General features: G+C 47.0%; 1 protein-coding gene across 4 annotated transcripts in view; it reads left to right on the plus strand.

The window, feature by feature from the left end:
• Positions 1-7995: 7995 nt before the first annotated feature.
• Positions 7996-27220, plus strand: part of LOC137353431 (transcription intermediary factor 1-beta-like) — a 108059-nt gene continuing 88834 nt past the window's right edge. For all 4 annotated transcript variants that reach the window (XM_068019717.1, XM_068019719.1, XM_068019720.1 and 1 more), the window contains exon 1: positions 7996-8405. In XM_068019717.1, coding sequence (XP_067875818.1) covers positions 8129-8405 — 277 coding nt within the window. In that variant the 5' untranslated portion in view covers positions 7996-8128. The remainder of the gene's footprint in view (positions 8406-27220) is intronic.

The following is a 27220-nucleotide window of genomic DNA, read 5'->3' on the forward strand; positions in this document are numbered from 1 at the left end:
GAGACTGCGGTGCTAACCACTGTGCCACTGTGCCACCCTAAAGAGAGTGGCCCGTATATGCCCAATGGGAACTCCATATACCCAACTTGTTATGCATGCTCCCCGACGGTTTTGCACATTCCACCACTGTTGCATTTGCTCTTTCAATTAGACACACCTCCACACTCAGATTATCTCTTCTAAATGTAAAATGGGAATTGCCTCAATCACTGGTTCTGCTTTGGCAGTTCAATCCCTTTCAAAGCACGTTAATATTTGCAGTATGTTGCTTTCAGTCTTTAGAGGATAGTTTTTTTGCTATTAAATCACCCTGATATAGTTTTTATTTATTTAACAAATGCAAATCCCTGGAGCCAAGCGATAGCCTGCTCATTTGCTGAAGTTAGGGTGATTAGTCTGTCACTTAGTCTGTAGAGGGGACGCTCCTCGGTAATGTGCAGTACTGTTTGTGTCTCTCCACAAGTGCCGAAGGGGTTTGTACTGAGGCCCCTGCGGTGAAGGTTGGCTGCGCAAGGGCCCTGGTTTGTCCTGAACCTGTTTAGCAAGGACCACTCTCAGTAGTTCAAAGCCTGCCATTCGACAGGTGGAGTTTGCCACAAGGAACTTGTTAGTGACTTCCCGTGTTTCCCATTCCTTGATCCAAAGGATGTTTGCTGGTAGATCTTGCTCACATCTCAACTCCTTATAGTCACCCGGAATGTGTTATTTTCAATGGAGCTCTGGGTTCATTCCTAGAGGCAGATTTAGAAGCTTGGTTAAGATCACACTTGGAGAGACTGTGAACAGTTCTAGTCCCCAGAATATAAAAAAGGATGTAGAAGTGAATATACTGATGAATTTGCAAAAAGACATTCCAAGAATGATACTAAACTATTCTTTTGGGCCTCCTTATCTCGAGAGACAATGGATACGCGCCTGGAGGTGGTCAGTGGTTTGTGAAGCAGCGCCTGGAGTGGCTATAAAGGCCAATTCTGGAGTGACAGGCTCTTCCACAGGTGCTGCAGAGAAATTTGTTTGTCGGGGCTGTTGCACAGTTGGCTCTCCCCTTGCGCCTCTGTCTTTTTTCCTGCCAACTACTAAGTCTCTTCGACTCGCCACAATTTAGCCCTGTCTTTATGGCTGCCCGCCAGCTCTGGCGAATGCTGGCAACTGACTCCCACGACTTGTGATCAATGTCACACGATTTCATGTCGCGTTTGCAGACGTCTTTATAACGGAGACATGGACGGCCGGTGGGTCTGATACCAGTGGCGAGCTCGCTGTACAATGTGTCTTTGGGGATCCTGCCATCTTCCATGCGGCTCACATGGCCAAGCCATCTCAAGCGCCGCTGACTCAGTAGTGTGTACTAAACTATAATACTATATATATTATACCTATCAGGAAGGATTAAACAGCTGGGCCTCTTTAGTAAAGACTGAGGGTTGACCTGGCAGGAGTCTTCAAGATTATCATAAATATAATATAAGATAATTACCAGTAAATCTAACAGGGAAATTTCTTTACCTATAGAGTGGTGAGAATATGGAACTCAGTATCACAGGGAGTGGTTGCGGTGAATCACATTGATGCATTTAATGGGAATCTAGATAAATATCGAGGGAGAAAGGAATACAAAGATATGTTGACGGGGTGAGATGAAGAGGGATGGGATGAGACTCATGTCCCATCCAGGTCGAATGGCCTGTTTTTGCATTGAACAGGTTTTGTTCCCTACAGTCACAATCTTTTTCTTTATTAATGAATTATGCCACACATTAATTGTTTCCCTTTAGCGACAGGCTAGATACATATAATAAAATATACTCTTGAGGATAGGGTGTTGGATGTTAAATGCCACTCACTGCTGACTATGGGTTATTTGATTTTTTTTTAAACAAATGTACCAGATGTTGGACTATCATATTAACAGAATGTTACATAGCACGCCATGAGGCGGCCAACTTTGGATGGACATATTCCAGGAACTTTCCTGCCATTCGTTTCCCGACATGTCCATACTCGTGGTGCACTGCCTTCCGACAGACATTTGGAAATTAAACAGACTCTTTGCACAGAGTTTTTCCGGCCTCATGGAGGCATCTTTGGAGGTGAGTGGGGGAGGGGGTGTGTTTGTGCCAGGAAATTGAGAGGAAAAAAGCATCGAAGCAGCTCCCTGACGTGTTCTTGTGCCTCTTGTGGATTTTCTGGAGGTGGCTTCAGGGAGATGACGGCCACCCTCCCCACGGTGGCAGGAAGCCACTGAAAGTAATTATGGAGCCAACGAGCAGGAATTGTCGGAAGGCAATTGAATTTTGTCGGTGGCGCATGGGACCCCGGCTTTGTCTGCAGCTCTCTTACTCACAGGAGAGTGGGAGGACGGAGCACCATGAAGATGCGTGTGCACTGCTCACTTTGAAGGACCAGACTGACAAGCCTCAGGCCATCCGCCCGCACAGGTTTGCAAATCCAAACACTTCATCTGCAGACGAAGTTTCCGTACAGTGCTGGCCGTGAGGGATTGGCTGCCGGTCCCGCCGCGCCTCCAGCTTGTGCTGCCCTCTCCTGCTGGACTCAGCTCATCAGCGCACGGCCTCGCAGTGGGTCTGCCGGCCTCCCTTCACTTCGGGCACTCTGATTGGCCCTCCCGTAACCCTGGGCCGCCTGCCATCCCTAATTGGACGGCGGCGCTGCAGCAGTGACCAGGCTCAGGACCCGGATAATGGTCCGGCCTTCCGATTGTTTTCTCACTTGGCACGATTCAGCCCTTAGTTACTGAACGGCGTGATTTTTGACTGTCAGTTGAGCAGCCTTTACCCCAATCTCCAGTACTTATTATCTAAGAAATCAGAGAAGATTTACTAGAATAAAACTGGAATGGGCGGGTTGTTTTATGAGGAAAGATTGGACAGGCTAGGCCTGTATCTGCTGGAGTTTTGGAAGAGTAAGAGGTGACTTGATTGAAACATATAAGATTCTGAGGGGTCTTGACAGGCTGGATGTGGAAAGGATGTTTCCCCTTGTGGGAGAATCTAGAACTAGGGGTCACTGTTTAAAAATAAGGGGTCGCCCATTTAAGACAGAGATGAGGAGAAATTCTTTCTCAGAGGGTCGTGAGTCTTTGGAATTCTCTTCCTCAAAAGGCAGTGGAAGCAGAGTCTTCGAATATTCTTAAGGCAGAGGTAGATAGATTCTTGATAAGCAAGGGGGCGGGAGGTAAATAGGGGGTAGGTGGCAATATGGAGTTGAGGTTACAATCAGATCTTATTGAATGGCAGAGCAGGCTCGAAGGGCCAAGTGGCCTACTCCTGCTCCTAGTTTGTACGTTCGTATTTTCATAAGTGTACAATTAAAATTTTAAAAATGGACTTGTTTTAATGCCCTATAATTTTTCTCCTGGATTGCTTGCAACAACCAATCTTTAATTCTTGGAGGGTTGACAGCACTAATTCCCTGATGATTGGCTCACTGAGCCAGACAGAGTCTAATGGCCCGATTTTAACTCTGTGCAAGGGAAAGGGCTTTGAGTGAGTTAAAGTGGCCCAGGTTTCAACCTTGAACTGTGCTGAGTTAGTTATCCTGTGTCCTGGGTTCGGAAAGACAGGTTTAGCCTGGTTTCCATTGCAAATTGCTCTCCAGTGACTAATGTTGGGACATCTCCATCAGGTGAGGCCAGGATTAGCTTTGGCTTTGACTTCTATCTGAGCTGCATTGTCTGCCAATACTCGCTGTGCAGGCTGTATTAGTGGCCAATACCTCTAACATTCTTACACAACCCACGCCCTTGTGGGCCCATTGAGTCAGCTGCCAGGCAACTATCATAAAAGAAAAATACTGCAGATGCTGGAAATCTGAAATAAAAACAAGAAATGCTCGAAATCCTCAGCAGGTCTGGCAGCATCTGTGTGGAGAGTAGCAGAGTTAACATTTCAGGTCAGTGACCTTTCATCAGAACTGGAAATGTTAGAAATGTAATAGGTTTTAAGCAAATAAAGCTGGGGTAGGGCAAGAGATTAACAAAAGGCAAGGTGTTGTTAGGACAGGTGGTCACAGGGAATAACTGACCAGAATGGAGCAAAGGCAAACGGTTTAGTTTAGAGATACAGCACTGAAACAGGCCCTTCGGCCCACCGAGTCTGTGCCGACCATCAACCACCCATTTATACTAATCCCACACTAATTCCATATTCCTACCACATCCCCACCTGTCCCTATATTTCCCTACCACCTACCTATACTAGGGGCAATTGCTAATGGCCAATTTACCTATCAACCTGCAAGTCTTTGGCGTGTGGGAGGAAACCGGAGCACCCGGAGGAAACCCACGCAGACACAGGGAGAACTTGCAAACTCCACACAGGCAGTACCCGGAATTGAACCCGGGTCGCTGGAGCTGTGAGGCTGCGGTGCTAACCACTGTGCCACTGTGCTGCCCGGCAACACAGTATGTTAATGGTGTGGTGAAAGACAAAACATTAGTGCAGAGAGGTTGTTAACCAAGTTCAGTAATTTCAGAGCATGACAGCCCCCCCTTTTTATATTTAGTTATTTTTTTTTTATTATTTATTATTTTTTATTTGTTTATTTTAGTTTGGTTTGTTTCATCATTCATTTTTTTACCATGTGCCTACCCACTGTTATTTGGGCCAGGGCTGTTCATTTTTCTGTCAATTAACACCCTGTCTGCACTAACGCTCTGTCTTTCAGCATACCATTAACATACCATTTGCCTTTGTTCCATGACCTTCTGGTCAGTTATTCTCTGTGACCCTCTGTCCTATCAACACCTTGATTTTGTTATCTCTTGCCTCACACTCGCTTTACTTGCTTAAAACCTATTACATTTCTAACATTTGCCAGTTCTGATGAAAGGTCACTGACCTGAAACGTTAACTCTGTTTCTCTCTGTACAGATGCTTCCAGACCTGCTGAGTATTTCCAGCACTTCCTATTTTTAATTTGGATTTCCAGCATCTGGAGTATTTTGCTTTTATTTTGCTGTTTTTAAAGATGTTGCTTGAAGGATAAATATTGACCAGGATACAGAGGATAAATCCCCTGCTCTTCTGCACTGTACAGTTTGATGGCTCCACTTCCAACAGTTTCAGAGTGAAACAGGGTTGTGTCCTAGCCCCAACTCTATTTGGTATCCGCTTCTCCACGCTCCTGACCTTCACCTTCCCTGCAGATATGGAAGGAGTCTACTTGCACACTAGGTCAGACGGCAAGCTCTATAATCTATGAAGGCTGAAAGCGAAGACAAAAACACATCACGTCTTGATCAGAGAACTCCTCAACGCTTATGATGCTGCACTAGTCATTCACATGGAAACTCAGCTACAAAGACTCACGGACTGTCTCTTCCATGCCTGTAACTTGTTCTCCTTGACTATAAGCATCATGAAACCCATGGTCATGGGACAAGGTGTTGCATCTGATCACACTAAATAACACCCCACTGGAATTGGTTAGAAAATTCTGCTACCTGGGGTCCACGGTGACAGATAAATACACGTATAGGGAAAGCAGCAACCACCTTTGGCCGACTCGCAAAATGCGCATGGAGAACACCAAGCTGACCCTTAGGACCAAGCTGACGGTTTATAAGGCCTGTGTTCTCAGCACCTTGCTGTATGGCTGTGAAACATGGGAAACTTACAGCTACCAGGAAAAGAAGCTCAATAATTTCCATCTTCGCTGTCTGCGGTGCATTATGGGTATATCCTAGCAGGACAAAATCACAAATGTGGCAGTCCTCCCAAAGGCAAAGCTCCCAAATGTGTTGCCACTAATCAAATAGTGGCGGCTTCTGTGGATTGGACATGTCCGCAGGATAGAAGACAGTCACAGACCCAAGGACCTTCTGTCTGGTGAGGTAGCCGGGGCCAGACGACCACTGGCGCCCAAAGGTCGGCTTCAAGGATGCTTACAAGCATGACATGAAGGCCCTAAATGTCGACCTTCGCACCTGGGAGTCACTAGCTGGCAAAAGAGGGAAATGAGGCCACATCCTGTGGACTGGTGTGCATTACCATGACGACCAGTTGCTACAGCAGTTTGGCAACAGGTGCCAACATCAAAAACAACAACCCACAGCGACACTCGACAGTTTCACGCGCAGCACTTGTGGCAGAACCTGTTTCTCAAGGGTTGGCCTTCACAGCCATCAACAAAGGTGCAACAAGAGAAGACACCCCACCGAAATGGATTGTTTGCTGCATGTCCATCATCTCTTGTAAATGGAAGGATGCCAACTGAACAACTGAACTCTTCGTAATAGTGGCCATGGGATCTGATAGAGCAGATGGTTTAACATCTTATCAGAAAGATGGGATCAATCGGAGGCTCTCTTCCACCGCATTCCCCCTCCCCCCACCACCTATTCCTTCCTGAATCTCGTTGTAACAGGCACTTTCTGAGCAGCTAGTTGTCTGACTTGCATGTGGTTACCAACCCTTCTCTGATGCTGCTGATAGGACAGAGCTGGGAGCATTCAAGGGATAACCTTCCCTTTGTTCACTCCCTCTGGGGGAGTATCTGTAGTCCGTTTGATACCTCCCCAAGTGATGACTCACTTCCATTTTCTGCCATTTTTCTAGGTTCTTAAAATTTTCTTTCTACTCCCCCAAATAGTTCTGTCCTAATACTTCCCTAGTGTCAGTTTTAGCTGAGTTAGTGGTACTGCTGCTTGGGAGTTAAATGGTTGTAGGTTCAAATTCTACTCAAGAGATACTTCTTTCTTCAAAATTGTTAATTTCTAGTATAAGTTGCCAGGCTGTACAATGAATATAGATTTGTTGTATGCCTTCAAAAGGGAACTGGATAAATCATTAATCTAGGATTAGAGGGATATGTTGATGATGTTAGAGAGGAGGCTCGTGTCTAACATAGAGCTGTTGGTCCAAATGGCCCATTTCTGAGTTTGTGAGACTTTTGATTTTTTTTTTCTGCTGCTGGCCAGTCTGTGTGCAAATTGACTGCTGCATTTCCTACATTATAACAGCAACCACATTCTAAAAAAAGTGCTTCATTGGCTGTAAAGCACATTGGGATTTCCTGAGGCCATGAAAGGTGCTACAGAAATGCAGGTCATCCTGTTTTTTTTGAATCAATTCATGCCTTTGTTACCTCTAGGCTTAACTATTCCAACACACTCCTGGCTGGTCTCCTACATTCTACTCTCCTTAAACTTGAGGTCATCCAAAATTCTTCTACCCATGTCTTAACTCACACCAAGTCCCATTCCCCTATCACCCTGTGCTCCGTGGCTACATTGGCTCCCAGTCAAGCAATGTCTTGATTTTAAAATTCTCATTCTTTTTAAAAATCCCTCCATGGCCTCCCCCTCCCTATCCCTATCTCAGTAATCACCTCCAGCTCCACAACCCTGTCCTCCTCTAATTGTGTCTTTTTAAAATTTGTTTCATGGGATGTGGGCATCGCTGGCAAGGCCATCATTTGTTGCCTATCCCTAATTGCCCTTGAGAAGGTGGTAGTGAGCTGCCTTCTTGAACCGCTGCAGTCCATCTGGTGCATCCCTGATTTTAATCACTGCATCATTGGTGGCTGCACCTTTGGTTGCCTATGTCCCTACACCTCTCTGCCTCGCCTTGCTCCTTTAAGACACTCCTTAAAACCTACCCCTATTACCAAGCTTCTGGTCAACTGACCTAATACCTCCTTTTGTAGTTTGGTGTCATAATTTGTAAAGTGCCTTGGAATGTTTTATTACGTTAAAGGCACTATATAAGTTTTTGTTTAAATCAGTCAGCCATAGATTTTTGTGAACCGAATCTATGAAGGGGCCCTGGAATTGGAGTGGGGGACACAGCCCTGATCTCATTGAGTGGTGGAACAGGTTGGAGGGGCTGAATGGCCTCCATGGGGGGGGGCGTGAGAACAAGTCTGAGGTCAATGGGCTGTGACGTCGACGTGTTTTGTGACGTTAGCGCGTACGGCGGCGGATGGCGGCCCCGCCCCTTCCTCCTCCTCTCGCTCCCCACCCCCCCCCCCCGTCCCCCGAGCTCTCGCAAGATCAGGAACCGCGCTCACGGCGGGTGGAATGGCCGCCGAGTACAATGGGCCGCAGCGACGCGGCTGAGCAGTCGCCGCTGACCGGAGGCGGTGACTACAAGAGAGAGGCGGTAAAATGGAGTCCCCAGGAGTAACTGTACAGCTTAACGGGGACGGGGATTCGGGTGCAGATCGGCCGGCCGATGGGCTGAGGTTGGGTCCCGGGCCTGGAGTCGAGGCCGAGCCGCCGCAGCCGCCTGACGCAGTGGCTGAGCTGAGCCAGCTGGAGCGGTGCGGAGTTTGCCGGGAGCCCCTGAGGGAGCGCCAGCCCCGGCTCTTGCCCTGCCTGCACTCGCTGTGCAAGGGCTGCCTACACGGCGGCCTCAGTGCCAACTCCACCCCGCCGACTGAAGGTAGGACTGGACTGGGGACTGAGGTGGGATCAGGGTGCAGTGAGGGGGGATCGGGGGAGATGGGAACAGTGAGGGGGTTCGGGGAAGATAGGAACAGTGAGGGGGTTCGGGGGAGATGGGAACAGTGAGGGGGTTCGGGGGGGGAGATGGGAACAGTGAGGGGGGATCGGGGGAGATGGGAACAGTGAGGGGGTTCGGGGAAGATAGGAACAGTGAGGGGGTTCGGGGGAGATGGGAACAGTGAGGGGGTTCGGGGGGGGAGATGGGAACAGTGAGGGGGGATCGGGGGAGATGGGAACAGTGAGGGGGGATCGGGGGAGATGGGAACAGTGAGGGGGTTCGGGGGAGATGGGAACAGTGAGGGGGTTCGGGGGGGGAATGGGGGCAGTGAGGGGAATCGGGGGAGATGGGGGCAGTGAGGGGAATCGGGGGAGATGGGAACAGTGAGGGGGTTCGGGGGGGGAGATGGGAACAGTGAGGGGGGATCGGGGGAGATGGGAACAGTGAGGGGGTTCGGGGGAGATGGGAACAGTGAGGGGGGATCGGGGGAGATGGGAACAGTGAGGGGGTTCGGGGGGGGAGATGGGAACAGTGAGGGGGGATCGGGGGAGATGGGAACAGTGAGGGGGTTCGGGGGGGGAGATGGGAACAGTGAGGGGGGATCGGGGGAGATGGGAACAGTGAGGGGGTTCGGGGGAGATGGGAACAGTGAGGGGGTTCGGGGGGGGAATGGGGGCAGTGAGGGGAATCGGGGGAGATGGGAACAGTGAGGGGGTTCGGGGGGGGAGATGGGAACAGTGAGGGGGGATCGGGGGAGATGGGAACAGTGAGGGGGTTCGGGGGAGATGGGAACAGTGAGGGGGGATCGGGGGAGATGGGAACAGTGAGGGGGTTCGGGGGGGGAATGGGGGCAGTGAGGGGGATCGGGGGAGATGGGAACAGTGAGGGGGGATCGGGGGAGATGGGAACAGTGAGGGGGGATCGGGGGAGATGGGAACAGTGAGGGGGTTCGGGGGAGATGGGAACAGTGAGGGGGGATCGGGGGAGATGGGAACAGTGAGGGGGTTCGGGGGAGATGGGAACAGTGAGGGGGGATCGGGGGAGATGGGAACAGTGAGGGGGTTCGGGGGAGATGGGAACAGTGAGGGGGGATCGGGGGAGATGGGAACAGTGAGGGGGGATCGGGGGAGATGGGAACAGTGAGGGGGTTCGGGGGAGATGGGAACAGTGAGGGGGGATCGGGGGAGATGGGAACAGTGAGGGGGGATCGGGGGAGATGGGAACAGTAAGGGGGGATCGGGGGAGATGGGAACAGTGAGGGGGGAATCGGGGGAGATGGGAACAGTGAGGGGGTTCGGGGGAGATGGGAACAGTGAGGGGGGATCGGGGGAGATGGGAACAGTGAGGGGGTTCGGGGGAGATGGGAACAGTGAGGGGGGATCGGGGGAGATGGGAACAGTGAGGGGGGATCGGGGGAGATGGGAACAGTGAGGGGGTTCGGGGGAAATGGGAACAGTGAGGGGGGATCGGGGGAGATGGGAACAGTGAGGGGGTTTGGGGGGGGAATGGGGGCAGTGAGGGGGGATCGGGGGAGATGGGAACAGTGAGGGGGGATCGGGGGAGATGGGAACAGTGAGGGGGTTTGGGGGGGGAATGGGGGCAGTGAGGGGGGATCGGGGGAGATGGGAACAGTGAGGGGGGATCGGGGGAGATGGGAACAGTGAGGGGGGATCGGGGGAGATGGGAACAGTGAGGGGGGATCGGGGGAGATGGGAACAGTGAGGGGGATCGGGGGAGATGGGAACAGTGAGGGGGTTCGGGGGGGGGAATGGGGGCAGTGAGGGGGATCGGGGGAGATGGGAACAGTGAGGGGGGATCGGGGGAGATGGGAACAGTGAGGGGGTTCGGGGGGGGGAATGGGGGCAGTGAGGGGGGATCGGGGGAGATGGGAACAGTGAGGGGGGATCGGGGGAGATGGGAACAGTGAGGGGGGATCGGGGGAGATGGGAACAGTGAGGGGGTTCGGGGGAGATGGGAACAGTGAGGGGGTTCGGGGGGGGGAATGGGGGCAGTGAGGGGGGATCGGGGGAGATGGGAACAGTGAGGGGGGATCGGGGGAGATGGGAACAGTGAGGGGGATCGGGGGAGATGGGAACAGTGAGGGGGTTCGGGGGGGGGAATGGGGGCAGTGAGGGGGATCGGGGGAGATGGGAACAGTGAGGGGGGATCGGGGGAGATGGGAACAGTGAGGGGATTCGGGGGGGGGAATGGGGGCAGTGAGGGGGATTGGGGGAGATGGGAACAGTGAGGGGGTTCGGGAGGGTGGATGGGGGCAGTGAGGGGGATCGGGGGAGATGGGAACAGTGAGGGGGTTCGGTGGGGGATGGGAACAGTGAGGGGGTTCGGGGGGGGAATGGGAACAGTGAGGGGGTTCGGGGGGGGGGATGGGAACAGTGAGGGGGTTCGGGGGGGGGATGGGAACAGTGAGGGGGATCGGGGGAGATGGGAACAGTGAGGGGTTTCGGGGGGGTGGATGGGGGCAGTGAGGGGTTTCGGGGGGGTGGATGGGGGCAGTGAGGGGGATCGGGGGAGATGGGAACAGTGAGGGGGTTCGGGGGGGATGGGAACAGTGAGGGGGTTCGGGGGGGATGGGGGCAGTGAGGGGGATCGGGGGAGATGGGAACAGTGAGGGGGTTCGGGGGGGGGATGGGAACAGTGAGGGGGTTCGGGGGGGGGATGGGAACAGTGAGGGGGTTCGGGGGGCGGGATGGGGGCAGTGAGGGGGGACCGGGCGGGGGAGTGGTGGGAATCTGGGAGTGAGATGGGGAGGGGATCTGGGGTGTGTGAGTGTGGGGTGGATCTGGGGGCAGAGTGAGATGGGGAGGGGATTTGGGGACAGTGAGTGAGATGGGGAGGGGATCTGGGGGCAGAATGAGATGGGGTGGGGATCTGGGGGCAGAATGAGATGGGGAGGGGATCTGGGGGCAGAATGAGATGGGGAGGGGATCTGGGGGGTTGTGAGTGTGGGGAGATCTGGGGGGTGTGTGTGGGGGGGATCTGGGGGGGTGTGAGTTGGGGGCAGTGAGTGGAGGAGGGAATCTGGGGGCAGTGAGCTGGGGGGGGAGATCTGGGGGCAGTGAGTGGGGGGAATTCTATAGGGGATTGAGGTATTTTGGGGGACTGAGGGCAGAATGAGGGAAATTGCAAGTAAAGAGATTATGGAGGAAATGATGGGGAGAGCTGTGGAGGATTGAGAGGGGATCTGTGGGGAGTGGGGGCTCTGGGAACTTGAGTGAGTGGATTCTTGGGTTGCAGAGGGAGCTGTGTATGACTGAGAGTAAGGGGAATTTGGGAAATGAAAGGGTCTAGAGGCGTAAGTGAGTTCCAAGAGTCTGGTAATGAGCGGATTCTGGGGAATTGTGGAGAAATAGAGTCTGGAGAGACCAGCGTGAGGGAATTCTGGGGGAACTGGGAGTAAGATCCAAGAAATCCAGAATGGAAGGTGGAAAGGATTTGGCGATTGGATGACATTGTTGGAGGGGGGAGGGGGGGGCTGGCGCTGGTGGTGTGGTGGGTGGTAGGAATGATGGAGATATTGGACAGAGGTCCAGCAATGAGATCAGTGCTTCCACGAGGTTGGGCTGAATGACAGAGGCAGGGAGTGAGGGGATCAGGGATTGTGCAATGAGGGGGAAATCTGAGACTTGGAGGAATCTGTAAGCAAAGTAGGGAAACCTAAGATTGGGAATAAAGGGGCACGGTTTTAGAGTGGAAGATGACATTTGAAAGAGGCAGTTAATACAGAGATGTTGTCGGGTTGGGTTTGATGAGGGGTAGTGTGGGTGCTATGATTGTTCTTGGGAGTGAGATTAGTGAGTGAATCACAGTGACTGAGTAGCAGACTGGAAGCACATTATATTCCGAAGGAGTAACCTGCTATAGGAATAATAGCAGCATGTGGGATGTAAATCTAGTCTTCCTGTTACTGGGTAATTGTCATTGAACTTCAGTTTTCACAGATAGATAGTAAACTGCATTGTTCAGATTACTGATTAGTTGTGAGCACTTTTTTTTTCTTTTTGCTGATTGTGATTTAATTTCACATGAAATAGGAAAAATATTTTGCACACTGCTGTGGAATTTATATATTGGGTGAAAGGCAGTGTTCTAGTTTCATTCACAACTGTATTATCAGGGGGTGAGGGCAAGGACTGACTACATTTCCCGTTAAAGTGGTTAGAGAATTATGTATCACTAGGCTGAGTGTGTGGACTGCTTGACTGTCCAGTTTTAATTGCGATATCCCAATATTAAACAGTGCCGTTGAGGAAAGCAGACAGGACTGTGGAGCCTGCACAATTGGCTGATGTCACTATTACATAAAATACCTGCTTCTGCCTCAATTGCATTGATAGGTGTGGAGGGAGGGAGGGGAAAACATGCAACTGGGAACAGCGTAGGCTTGTGGGGCATTGTACTACATAAATATAGGTTGTTGTATTAGCACAGTTCTCCAAGCATGATCCAAGTTTAGGAGAACATTTCTATAATTAGGCTTATCTTTTTATTGTTGTTCAAATGGATCTAATGTGGCAACTTCATGCCCCATTGTGCCCTGCCTGCACAGAGTGAGATTGATTGATTGTCCTGAGCTTTCAGTAACTAGTGCATCATGGGTGATTAACTCTAGCTGCTTCTGTGAGACCAGTGAGTGGATGTTCAACTCAGACACCATACATCATTGTCAGTGAAGTACACAGTTGTCATTTTAGATCCATTGGAACTGTGAGAATGATCAATATGGTTATGAATTCTTTCCTTAAATTGAACTGTGCTTAGAGAGAGCAGTTAGAGTTGTACAGCACAACAGCTACTTGGCACCTATAAAGTAATAAAAAGCTCCAAAGGGTTCACAGTGAAGCGGAAATGAAGGAATGGATGCTGATCCAGGAGCAAAATTATGAGTTACAAAAAGATGATTTTGTGGCAGGTCAAATTACTGACGTTAGGAATGGTGAGAGCAATTTCAGTATCACGGGAAGTTAAGTAGAATTTCTCGTACAGTATATTGGTAGCATAACATTTAATAAGCCATTAAATATAATCTCATATTCTACAACAGCATACATTTATATAGCACCTTTAACATAGTGAAATGCCCAAGGCACTTCACTGAAGTGTTATCAAACAAAATTTGACACTGAGTCACATAAGGAAATATTAGGACAGCTGAACAAAAATTTGGACAAAGAGGTAGGTTTTAAGGAGTGTCATAGGGAATTTGAGTTTGGGACATAGGCAGCTGAAAGCACAGCACCAGTGATGGACTGATTAACTACTCTCGTTGATCCAAGCGTAATATGCAATGTAATGAAACTCGAGGCATAGCCAATCTCTGTTTGGAAATAACAATAGTTCTAAACATTGAAACCTGATACCTGTGTGGTACCTGATACCTGGTGCAGTTGTTCACTTACTCTCTACCAAGTATTGCTGATCCGCACAAGCAATGATGTGAGCTCAGGACCTGCAACGAGGAATGGGAGATCAGCTGGAGTATCCAGGACACACAAGAGTAATACTAGATCAGGAGGTAGTAAGTGCATTCTCAGAATGAGCCACAGCGGCATCCACTGTAGTTGGACTCGAGAACACCGAGCTTGAACTAGATATGTACTGTGACGTACAGATTGTTCGCTTATGCTAAGGAGGTACCACATTGCTCCTGTGAAATGCCTTGCAATGTTTTCCTGTGTTAAAGGTGCTGTAAATGCAGGTTGTTCTGTATCAGCAGTGACTAAGGTTTTTAATTAAGATATTTCTTTAATGTTATTCAATACAAATTGGTTATTTTAAACCATCCTGAAACTGATATTTAGCTTATTATCCATCTTGCTAAAGCAGCAAACCCTTTGATAGATACCTCGGGTATGTGATCCTGTTTAGTAATAGCTCAGTTTAAAATAATTTTTTTGTTAAAGGCTTCACTTAGTGAAACAAATATTTTCATCTGTACAAAGGCAAGGAAATTATGCTAAACCTTTATAACACACTGGTTAGGCCTCAACTGGAGTATTGTGTTCAATTCTTGCACCACACTTTAGGAAGGATATCAAGGCCTTAGAGAGGACCCAGAGAAGATTTACTAGAATGACACCAGGATTGAGGGACTTCAGTTATGTGGAGAGACTGGAGAAGCTGGGATTGTTCTCCTTATAGCAGAGCAGGTTAGGGGGAGATTTGATAGAGGTGGTCAAAATCGTTAAATGTTTTGATAGTGAATAAGGAGAAAATATTTCCAGTGCCGAAAGGTCAGTAACCAGATGACACAGGTTTAAGGTGATTGGCAGAAGAACCAGAGGTGACATGAGGAAATGTTTTTTATGCAGTGAGTTATTGTGATCTGGAATGTGCTGCCAGCAAGAGTGGAAACATTCAGTAGTAGTTTTCGAAAGGGAATTAGATATAATTGAAGGGAAAATATTTGCTGTGTTATGGGGAAAGAATGGGGAGGAAGCCTGAAGTAGAATTGGTCTGGGAGCAGCTGATCCTAATGTGGTTGCTGGATGATGGGAACTGTGTTAATACTGTGAAGTGCTGCTAGGCAGCAGTGCCCAATAGAAGGTTACCAGAACAGTAGCCATTGTCCCAATAGCCCAGCCAAATTACTAGAAATATAGTGTGGCTGCTTAAAGTGAAGGGATGGAGAGAGAAATATGGATATAATACATTTTCAATAACACCAGCTCAGGAGTCCACGATTCTAAAGTGTTGAAGCTTAATTTATAAACAAATTGTGAAAGCAATTAACAAAGCATTAAAAATCCAAATAATTGTTACAGGTTTCAAGCCTTGTGTAATATTAGCAGTCACTGGGAGATATTATGTTTATGTGGTTAACACAGGCGAGTGGTGTGATGCACACTAGACACAGTTCATTTACGTAACAATAGATTTCCTGCACCATTGCTTATGACAATTCAGAGGGTATACTGCCTGATAACAATAACAAATAGCACCATGTAATGCTGAACATATTGTTTAGTGAATGAGAGAAAAGTAAATTGCCCAAAGTTTGTGGCGATGAGCAAGGGTATATTAAAAGTAGGAAGATTGTAATAAATATGTGTGGAAGTTCCTGTACTTGATTAACTTCAGATTTGAGCCGCATGGAAGATGGCAGGATCCCCAAGGACACATTGTACAGCGAGCTCGCCACTGGTGTCAGACCTACCGGCCGTCCACGTCTCCGCTTTAAAGACGTCTGCAAATGCAACATGAAGTCCTGTAACATTGATCACAAGTTGTGGGAGTCAGTTGCCAGCGATCGCCAGAGCTGGCGGGCAGCCATAAAGGCGGGGCTAAAGTGTGGCGAGTCGAAGAGACTTAGCAGTTGGCAGGAAAAAAGACAGAAGCGCAAAGGGGAGAGCCAACTGTGTAACAGCCCCGACAACCAATTTTTTCTGTAGCACCTGTGGAAGAGTCTGTCACTTTAGTATTGGCCTTTATAGCCACCCAAGGCGCTGCTCCACAAACCACTGACCACCTCCAAGCGCTTACCCATTGTCCCCCGAGACAAGGAGGCCAAAGAAGAAGATTAATATCTACCATGATGCTAAATGGGTGTGACCAGAAATAATGAGACCCTTGTATTTTACAGACATGTATCTGCTGTAAGGTTTTTTCTAATACACGATCTCACAGGTAGAAATAAATAAAATGAGAAGATATCTCCACACTGCTGCTGGTGCAATACGAGTGAATTTTTTAAAGGAACCATTTCCCACCCTGGGGCTGCAACTGCGGCTGTTTCATCTCAGTTTGGACTGGTCTGATTTTCCTTCTATCTTTATTTTGTTTTGTTTAAGCTTTGAGGCTGGTGCTCTGAAATTTATGAAGTACGGCTGGGGCCTGGCCTGGAACTCCAGTGGGTATAGTCAGGTGTGAACGGAGTTGGAGCAAGGCTGCTGAAATCAACAAACTTATATTTGTAGTTTAGACAGGTGCAAAAATCAATCAGAAAGGCTAATGGAATGTTGGCCTTTATCTTGGGGTGGACGGTGGCGGGCAGGGGGGGGTTGGTGAGGCGAGTAGTGGAATACAAAGGGAAGTTATGCTTCAGTTGTGCACTGTTAGACCCCATCTGGAGTACTGTGTTTAGTTTTACATTACAATAGTGACTACACTTCAAAAGTACTTCATGTCTGTAAAACGATTTGGCACATCCTGAGGTTGCGAAAAGCACGATAGAACTGCTAGTTCTTTCTTACGTTGGCCTTGAAGGGGGCGCAGTGCTGATTTGCCAGAATGATATAGGGCATAGAGGGATGAATTATGAGATCAGGTTGCGTGAACTTGGCTCATGTTCCAGAGAGTACAGAAGATTGTAGAGTGATCTAATCTAGGCGTTTGAAATGTTTTAAGGACTTCATAAGATGCATACAGAAGAACTTTTCTCTGCTGGGAGAATTAAGAACAAGAGGACGTCATCTTCAAAATTAGAGTTAGGTGATTCAGGAGAAATATTAGATCCCGCCATGGGTACTAACAATCTGGTACTCACGCCCCTAAAAAGCTGGGGATGCTAGGACAATCGGAGCTTTCAAGACTGAAGTAGATTTTTGTTGACTAAGAGAATCAAGGGAACAAAAGTGAGTTAATGGAGTTGAGGTGTGGATCAGCCATGATGTGATTGAATGGTGGAGCAGGCTCGAGGGGCTAAATGAGCTACTTATTCTCTGAGCACTTACAAGCCACTACATTGCATTCATTGTGCTCCCAGATCTCAATATCACCACTCATGCTCCTGGATTGCATAATTTCTTCCTCCAGGCTGTATGTCAGAATATCGGTCTCCTATTTTGCTATAAGCTCAACACCCCAGTGCTCCCAGATCTTGGGATCATTTCAAAGTACTGAGAGCCGCAGATTCATCTCAGTCCTGCTGGACTCAAGGACCCATTCCTGGAGCTCCACGATTCCAGGTCTGCCCGCAGTGCTTGATGCTTCCATGTCCTTTGGCAATACTACTTGGCATAACACCCTGCTATAAAATTGTAGACTCACTATGCACAACACTGAGAGAAATTGTTCGTGGACTGAATTTTTAATCTAATTTTTTTTAGGATGTAGAGCAAGATGATTGATCCTGGTTTTTCGAAGCACTAAGGACAGATGGTTGCGAGGTGTGCCAGAACTTGGTCAGGTCTTGAGGTTGTGAAACAAATGGAATGGGATGTTGGGATTGATGACAAATGAGCAGGATGCATTTTGATAAGGGGTGGGGTCTTGTGGTATGAAATCCTTATGGAGGAGGAACCTTGGATTTGGTACAACCAGGACCTGGGAAGGACATTGAGTTAAGTTCCAGAATCTGACAATGCATTGATTTGTAAGTGGCACTGAGTTAAGTGTATTATGATTGGTTCCTGGAAATTATGTACTGTTTTGCTTCAGGTAAGTTGATCATCTGTCCGAATAAATATAAATGTTCCACTCCCTGCAACAGTAAGTAAACCCAGATTTGCTTCAGTAAATTAACATTTACTTTCAACTAGCAACATTTTCACTCGTCTTTGTTAATTCCAAAATTTATGGTCATACTTGGTCTAAAACAATTAATTGCACCCGTTTTCTGTTTTTTCCACTTGACACCAAGGTAGTGGGACTTATTATCAGTGCCGGGCATGCAGAAGAGAAAGTTCCACTTGGAGCTAAAGTGCAAAGAGATGGGCTTTCCATGCTTGACATAGTCAGCTGATCAGGAGGAATTGAGCCTTTTTACAAAAAAACTGAATCCAAGGTCATCTTCCATTGTAGAAAAGTCTTCAACTTTTCCACAGAGGGAAATAAATTATTTCTGTTTCGGATTTATTTTAAAATTTTGTAACCACAAGCAATAAAAAATGCTTGCAGCTACTGATCTGTTATCTATTGACAGTAGCATTAAGCAGTCTGTAATTGGTAAAATAATTTAGATTTACTAGAACAATTTAAATTCTTGCAGAGTCTTTGGAAATTATTTGAATAGACAAATGCAGTCAGAAGTTCTGTGCCACTGAGAGGAACGATGGTGGGAAATTGTAGATGCATGCACATCCATTCGGGCATTTTCCTTTACTGTAGCAGAGTAATGGCTATGAGAAAAATAGAAACTTCAAGCCCAGGCTTTTGAGCATGCATTGGTGCCTTCAGGTACAAATCTTGATAAAGGTACTTAAAAGCACATAGGGCGGCGCAGTGGTTAGCACCGCAGCCTCAGCTCCAGCGACCCGGGTTCAATTCTGGGTACTGCCTGTGTGGAGTTTGCAAGTTCTCCCTGTGACCGCGTGGGTTTCCACCGGGTGCTCCGGTTTCCTCCCACAGCCAAAGACTTGCAGGTTGATAGGTAAATTGGCCATTATAAATTGCCCCTGGTATAGGTAGGTGGTAGGGAATATAGGGAAGGTGGGGATGTGGTAGGAATATGGGATTAGTGTAGGATTAGTATAAATGGGTGGTTGATGGTCGGCACAGACTCAGTGGGCCGAAGGGCCTGTTTCAGTGCTGTATCTCTAAATAAAAATAAATAATTAAATAATTTATATGTAAGTAGAATAATTTTACTGTGGAAACATACGTCTTTTTAACATTGTTAAAATCTTGTTTCAAGTTTTGAGTGATTTGCCTGTTTGTCTTTTTAGACGTTTGTATATGAGCAAATTACAATGAATAAACTCAAGTTGCGATAAATTTACATTTCAAATGGAAAATTTTGCATATAATTAAAAAATAACAGCTGAGATGTTAATGGGCACGCCCATATATTGTATGCAAACTTTTAGGCAATTCATGTGTGTGCAGCTTGCAGTCCCTCAACCTTATTCTTCCCTGCAGTATTATCATTGTTCCCTGCCATGTGTGCTCCAATACCTCACCCGGGTTGCCCTGCTTCAAACGTGAGTCTAATGGGTGAGTGTTTGACCACAGAGTCATCATAGTCTGATTCTGTCCTCATCTGGCATCCATGAACACGTACTTTGCAGTAAGGGCCATTGGATAGTGATTAAGTGTGTGAACCTGTTGGATTAGTTCTCTCTTGCAGTGGGGCACTGAGTTTCTTGCACTATGCACTGAAATCAGCAATCTCAGTATTAGGGATTGAAGCTGACATTCTGGGAAAGTTTTCACCCTGCTTTTGCCAACTGAGCCATTGCAATTTTTTTTTTTCATTCATTCACCGGATGTGGGCATAGCTAACAAGGCAAGCATTTATTGCCCTTGAGAAGGTGGTGGTAGGCCATTTTCTTGAGTGACTAAGTTATTTGTTACGAAAGTGCCTCTGTGTTTTGTTAAATATATTTTTTGAGGATTTACTTTTGAAAGATTGAAGAAATGTTAAACTTTGGGGTTTTCAAAGGGGGCATGTAAAGGCCACTTGACTTTCAAAAACAGTCCTGAGAAATGTTTTTTTAAAAGGGGCACTGAGAAGTCTTATGAGGAAAACAAGTCTGACTTCCAGCAATAAGATCAAGCCTTTCCAGGAAACCACCTGACTTCCAGCTCAATAAACAGCAGAGGACTTTGGACACCTGGAGAAGTTGTTTACAAAGAAGTGACTGGTCAAGATTGATGGAACTCAATAGGTTGACCTGTTATTGGTTTCACTTTTGAATTGTTTGAGTTGGGGTTGAACTGTATAAAAAGGGAGAGAACTTCCAAGAAGAGAAGACCACAACCCAGTTTAGTTTTCCAGCACCTCTCTCAAAGACCCTGAGAAGTCCACTGTGTCAACTTATCTCGTCTCCTGTCTTCGAAGAAAAGCCTGCTAAATTAATTCTCAACGCCGCTTGAAAAGAACTAAAAGATCCCAGTGACCTGTCTACGTGTACTCGGAGGCCAGATTGTATGCCAGTTTTAGAATACAACATATCTGCTGTTTCTTCCAAGAATGAGCAAGTATTCAGCCCGTTTTTTTGGGGTCTGTAATAGAGCTCTAAAAACAACAAAAAAAATCCCTTTATTCTTCCAGTTAACCTGTTAGTGTGAGGGGCTAAAGTAGAAGGGGAACTTTAATATTTCAATCTGTGTGTTTATGCTTTACTTCATTACTGGTTAAGACTTGTTTTATAATAAACTGATAATGTTGTTTATTAAAGAAACCTGGCTGGTGATTTTGTGCTGGATAAAAATAGAGTCTGATCGACCGTATCGGTAAGTGGGAAAAAATTTTAATATATGTTCTGACCCATGGAGAAGTGGAACTAGAATAAACAGTGCACCCCTCCTGCCTCGGTTGTAACACATTTCAATGGGCAGTTAAAGGTCAGCTCCATTGCTGTGGTCTGCATAAGGACCAGACAATGCAAGTATCTAAGATCTTGCTCCCTAAAGGATATCAGTGATCAGTTGGAGTCTTATGGCAATAGTGGTTTTGTGGTCACCATTACTGATACTAGTTTTTTTAAGTACAGATTTATTTAATGCATTAGATTTAAATTCCCCAGTTGCTGTAATGGGATTTGAACTCGTGGCTCTGGATCATCAGTCTAGACCTCTAGGTTATTAGTCCAGTAACAAATCCTATGCTACCATACCATATGCTGTCTGTTCTGTTAACTTTTCTGGTATGTATGTCAACTTCAGTCTTCAGAAGGTAGCTGAACACAGGTTTTTTTGCCTCTAGTCGTCTTCCGTGTTGCGTTATTTACCTTTACCCTTCTTTTCCAGCAAGTCTTCTGGCGGGATTTATATCTCTTTAGTTCAACTTTAAAGGAGAGTAGAAATGCCAGTTGATTTGGTGATCTTAGAATGGCTTAAAGATAGGTGGAAGGAATCAAAGAGACTGATCAGTATTGATTAGAGTTTCTTGGTATTATTTTATTGATCAGTACTGATTAGTTGGTATTAGTTTTTAAAAAAAAATTTATGAAGCTGTCTTACAAGAGCTGATCACTCTACAGCTTTCCACTGTCTAGAAAATTGTAGACTTAACACCCTTTTTCATTTTTGGGGTATTGGTGTCACTGGCATTTAGCATTCAGGGCCCATCCCCAGTTGCCACTGAGAAAGTGGTGTTGGGTTGCTGTGGTGAAGGTGCTCCTGCAGTAATGTCCGATAGGGTGTTGCAGGATTTTGACATGCTATGAAGGAATGTCGATATATGTTCAAATCATGATGGTGTGAATGTTCCCATGCACCACCTCCTAAGTAGTAGAGGTCGTGGATTTGGGAGAAGCTGTCGGAGAAGCCTTGACGAGTTGCTGCAGTGCAATCTGTAGATAGTGCACACTGCAACCATGCTGCACCGGTGGTGGAGGGAGTGAATGTTTATGGTGGTGCTCCTCCAGTATTTGCAGTGGTTGATAGCTTTACACCTTGCCTAAACTTTGAAAAATACCAATGAAGCAAGAAAGATAATGGAAGGAAAGCTGAAAGGTATAAACAATCAGTGGAGACCAGAGTTCCCAGGTTCTAGTCTTGGTCAGTGATTGAGCTAGCTGATTTTCTTTGCATGCTGCAATTGTCTTGTGGTCCCCTAAGTTGTAGAGGGGGAAGAACAGCTAGGGTTCCGGATCCTGATTTCTGTGCAGTGATCTTGGCTGGAATGTCCTATGCACACATAAGATTGGGCTCACTGAAATGTTCGAATCACCTATTGTTATTTCCTGTTTTGTTTGACCATAATGAGTGGCTCCAATGTTGAGATTCTAGAGGGCTGTTGGTGCTCAGTTGGGTATCTTGTATACCGGTTTATGATTAGAAAATCTTTTTAAAAATCTCATCACAATCGTGTATTTCTGAAACTTAAACTGCGATGCTGTTAGGATTTACTGATGACTTATGATTATGAAACTAATTTGCATAAGTAAATTGGGATAATAAGAAAATACTTTCCCATATAATTTATAAACTAGTTCATAGCTTTCCTGATAATTAGAGGAATATGCTATGCTAATTGGACTAACTTTACTTATATAAATTGAGTTGCCTGGATTTCCGAAAGGCATTTGATAAGGTGTCATACAAAAGATAAGGGCTCATGGAGTTCTGATGAAAGGTCACAAGATCTGAAATGTTAACTCTGCTTCTCTCTCCACAGATGCTGTCTGACCTGCTGGGTATTTCAGATTTCCAGCATCTCCAGCATTTTGCTTTTATTATATAAGGGCTCATGGAGTTGAGGGTAATATGTTAGCATGGATAGAGGATTGATTAACAGACGGGAAGCAAAAAGTAGGCATAAATGGGGCATTTTCAAGTTGGCAGACTGTGACCAGTGGAGTGCCACAAGGATCATTGCTGTGGCCTTAGCTGTTTACAATCTATATTAATGACTTACTTGAAGAGACGGAGAGTAATGTATCTAAGTTTGCTGATGATGCAAAGAAATGTAAGCTGTGAGGAGGACACAGCGGCTGCAAAGAGATATAGACAAGTTAAGGAAGCGGGCAGCAAGGTGACAGATGGAGTGTAATGTGGGCAAGTGCGAAGTTATTCACTTTGCTCATGAGAATAGAAGAGCAGAATATTCTTTAAAAAGCGTGAAACTTGTAAATGTTGATGCTCAGAGAGACTTGGGTGTATTTGTACAGAGAACACAGCAAGTTTGCTTGCAGGTACATCAAGCAATTAGGAAAGCATATGGCATGTTCCCCTTTATTGCAAGTGGATTCAGTACAAGAATAAAGAAGTCTTACTACAAATTGTACAGGGCTTTGGTGAGACCACGCCTGGAATACTGTGTGCAGTTTTGGTCTCTACATTTAAGGAAGGATATACTTGCAGTGGAGGCAGTACAGTAAAGGTTCAGATGATGTTCCGATGATGGGTCACTGACCTGAAACGTTAACTCTGCTTCTCTTTTCACAGATGCTGCCAGACCTGCTGAGTGGTTCCAGCATTTCTTGTTTTTATTTCAGTAAAGGTTCACTTGATTGATCCCTGGGATGAGAGGGTTCTCCTATGAAGAGAGGAGTAAATTGGGCCTATATTCTCTGGAGTTTAGAAGAATGAGAGGTTGAAACATTGAAACTTAGAAGATTCTGAAGGGGCTTGATAGGGTAGACACTGAAACATTTTTTCCTCTGGCTGAGGAATATAAAACATGGGGGCACAGCCTCAAGATGAGTGGGTGATCATTTAGAACTGGGATGAGAAGTTTCTTCACTCAAAGTGTTCTGAATCTGTGTATTTCTTTACCTCTGAGCGTAGTGGATGCTCCATTGTTGATGCATTTAAGGCTGTAATGGACAGATTTTTGATTTCAGTGAACTGAGGGATATGGGGAGCGCGTTGCAAAGTGGAGTTTAAGCCCATGATCATATTGAATGGCGGAGCAGGCTCAACGGGCAGTATAGTCTGCTAATTTTTATGTTCTTTAGATTCTGTGATTTGAGCTCCCCACTTGTCTATTTCTTGAAATAAGTTGAATTTCGGTACCATGTTGAGATTTTTTTCCAACTATAAGTGAATAACCCACATTACAGGGATATTACATTGAAATGACTGAGAGTGCTCATATTCTATGATACTGCAAGGTACTTTTATAAGCAGGAATATAACTGAGGTTAATTAGAAAAACACCCTGAATAACAAACTATAAGTATGGAGCATATGTAAATAAATCTAATTATCATAATTACTGTTGCTCCCCGGTAGAACATTATGCTTTCAAGTTTTGTAGAGCATAGCGGAAAGTATAATTGTAACCTCATTTGCTTATGCAATTATGTAAAATTAGCATATGATATTCATAGTTCAGTCCTTTCTTTCTTTCTTTTGGGCCTCCTTATCTCGAGAGACAATGGATACGCGCCTGGAGGTGGTCAGTGGTTTGTGAAGCAGCGCCTGGAGTGGCTATAAAGGCCAATTCTGGAGTGACAGGCTCTTCCACAGGTGCTGCAGAGAAATTTGTTTGTTGGGGCTGTTGCACAGTTGGCTCTCCCCTTGCGCCTCTGTCTTTTTTCCTGCCAACTACTAAGTCTCTTCGACTCGCCACAATTTAGCCCTGTCTTTATGGCTGCCCGCCAGCTCTGGCGAATGCTGGCAACTGACTCCCACGACTTGTGATCAATGTCACACGATTTCATGTCGCGTTTGCAGACGTCTTTATAACGGAGACATGGACGGCCGGTGGGTCTGATACCAGTGGCGAGCTCGCTGTACAATGTGTCTTTGGGGATCCTGCCATCTTCCATGCGGCTCACATGGCCAAGCCATCTCAAGCGCCGCTGACTCAGTAGTGTGTATAAGCTGGGGATGTTGGCCGCTTCAAGGACTTCTGTGTTGGAGATATAGTCCTGCCACCTGATGCCAAGTATTCTCCGAAGGCAGCGAAGATGGAATGAATTGAGACGTCGCTCTTGGCTGGCATACGTTGTCCAGGCCTCGCTGCCGTAGAGCAAGGTACTGAGGACACAGGCCTGATACACTCGGACTTTTGTGTTCCGTGTCAGTGCGCCATTTTCCCACACTCTCTTGGCCAGTCTGAACATAGCAGTGGAAGCCTTACCCATGCGCTTGTTGATTTCTGCATCTAGAGACAGGTTACTGGTGATAGTTGAGCCTAGGTAGGTGAACTCTTGAACCACTTCCAGAGCGTGGTCGCCAATATTGATGGATGGAGCATTTCTGACATCCTGCCCCATGATGTTCGTTTTCTTGAGGCTGATGGTTAGGCCAAATTCATTGCAGGCAGACGCAAACCTGTCGATGAGACTCTGCAGGCATTCTTCAGTGTGAGATGTTAAAGCAGCATCGTCAGCAAAGAGGAGTTCTCTGATGAGGACTTTCCGTACTTTGGACTTCGCTCTTAGACGGGCAAGGTTGAACAACCTGCCCCCTGATCTTGTGTGGAGGAAAATTCCTTCTTCAGAGGATTTGAACGCATGTGAAAGCAGCAGGGAGAAGAAAATCCCAAAAAGTGTGGGTGCGAGAACACAGCCCTGTTTCACACCACTCAGGATAGGAAAGGGCTCTGATGAGGAGCCACCATGTTGAATTGTGCCTTTCATATTGTCATGGAATGAGGTGATGATACTTAGTAGCTTTGGTGGACATCCGATCTTTTCTAGTAGTCTGAAGAGACCACGTCTGCTGACGAGGTCAAAGGCTTTGGTGAGATCAATGAAAGCAATGTAGAGGGGCATCTGTTGTTCACGGCATTTCTCCTGTATCTGACGAAGGGAGAACAGCATGTCAATAGTCGATCTCTCTGCACGAAAGCCACACTGTGCCTCAGGGTAGACGCGCTCGGCCAGCTTCTGGAGCCTGTTCAGAGCGACTCGAGCAAAGACTTTCCCCACTATGCTGAGCAGGGAGATTCCACGGTAGTTGTTGCAGTCACCGCGGTCACCTTTGTTTTTATAGAGGGTGATGATGTTGGCATCGCGCATGTCCTGGGGTACTGCTCCCTCGTCCCAGCACAGGCATAGCAGTTCATGTAGTGCTGAGAGTATAGCAGGCTTGGCACTCTTGATTATTTCAGGGGTAATGCTGTCCTTCCCAGGGGCTTTTCCGCTGGCTAGGGAATCAATGGCATCACTGAGTTCCGATTTGGTTGGCTGTATGTCCAGCTCATCCATGACTGGTAGAGGCTGGGCTGCATTGAGGGCAGTCTCAGTGACAGCATTCTCCCTGGAGTACAGTTCTAGGTAGTGCTCAACCCAGCGGTCCATCTGTTTGCGTTGGTCAGTGATTATGTCCCCCGATTTAGATTTGAGGGGGGTGATCTTCTTGATGGTTGGCCCAAGAGCTCTCTTCATGCCATCATACATTCCTCTGATGTTTCCAGTGTCTGAGGCCAGCTGAATATGACTGCATAGGTGTTGCCAGTAGTCGTTTGCGCAACGCCTAGCTGTTCTTTGTGCAGTACTTCTGGCTGCTTTAAGTGCTGCGGATGTTAAATCGCTGGGGGCTTTCTTGTAGTTCAAAAGTGCAATGCGCTTAGCGGCTATGACAGGTTCCAGCTCTTCATTATGAGATTGAAACCAGTCTGCATTTCTCTTCGCACTTTTGCCGTAGGTGGTCAAAGCTGACTCATAGATGGCGTCTCTGATGTGGGCCCACTTGGTCTCAGCATCCCCTGTGGGAGTGTTTTGAAGGGCTGTTACAAGTGAATTTAGAAATTTTTGTAACAGCTGTGGGTGAGAAATTCTGCTCGTGTTGATGCGCGGGTGGCCCTTCTGCTTGGAATGATGCAACTTCTTTGGTCTGAGTCTAACCTTGCTGCACACCAGGGAGTGGTCGGTGTCGCAGTCCGCACTGTGGAAGCTGCGTGTGATTTGAACACTGTTTAAGGCGGCTCGCCTTGTGACAATGAGGTCTAGCTGGTGCCAACGACGTGATCTTGGGTGCCTCCATGAAACCTGGTGACAGGGTTTAGTGTGAAAGAACGAGTTGGTGATGCAGAGGTTATGATAGGTACACAACTCAAGCAGTCTCTGCCCGTTCTCATTCATCCTTCCAACGCCATAGCGCCCAAGGCAGGAGGGCCATGAGTCATGGTCGGCCCCAACCCTGGCATTAAAGTCCCCCAGCAGGAATAGGTGTTCGGTGTTGGGGATGCTGCTAATGATGTTATGGAGTTGTTCATAGAACTGGTCTTTAGCTTCAGGTGCGGAACAGAGTGTTGGAGCATAGATGCTGAGTAGGTGTACTGGACCAGAGGTGGTGAGCAGTCGGATGGACAGTATGCGTTCCGAGCCATTTGAGGGAGGCTCTATCATGCTGAGCAAGGAGTTTCTGATGGCGAAGCCCACTCCATGCTGTCTTGGTTCTTCAGGATCCCTGCCCTGCCAGAAGAAGGTGTAGTCTTGCTCTGCTAGAGAGCCACT

The sequence above is a fragment of the Heterodontus francisci genome, chromosome 41 (genome assembly GCF_036365525.1).
Source record: "Heterodontus francisci isolate sHetFra1 chromosome 41, sHetFra1.hap1, whole genome shotgun sequence".
In the NCBI taxonomy this organism is placed as follows: Eukaryota; Metazoa; Chordata; class Chondrichthyes; order Heterodontiformes; family Heterodontidae; genus Heterodontus; species Heterodontus francisci.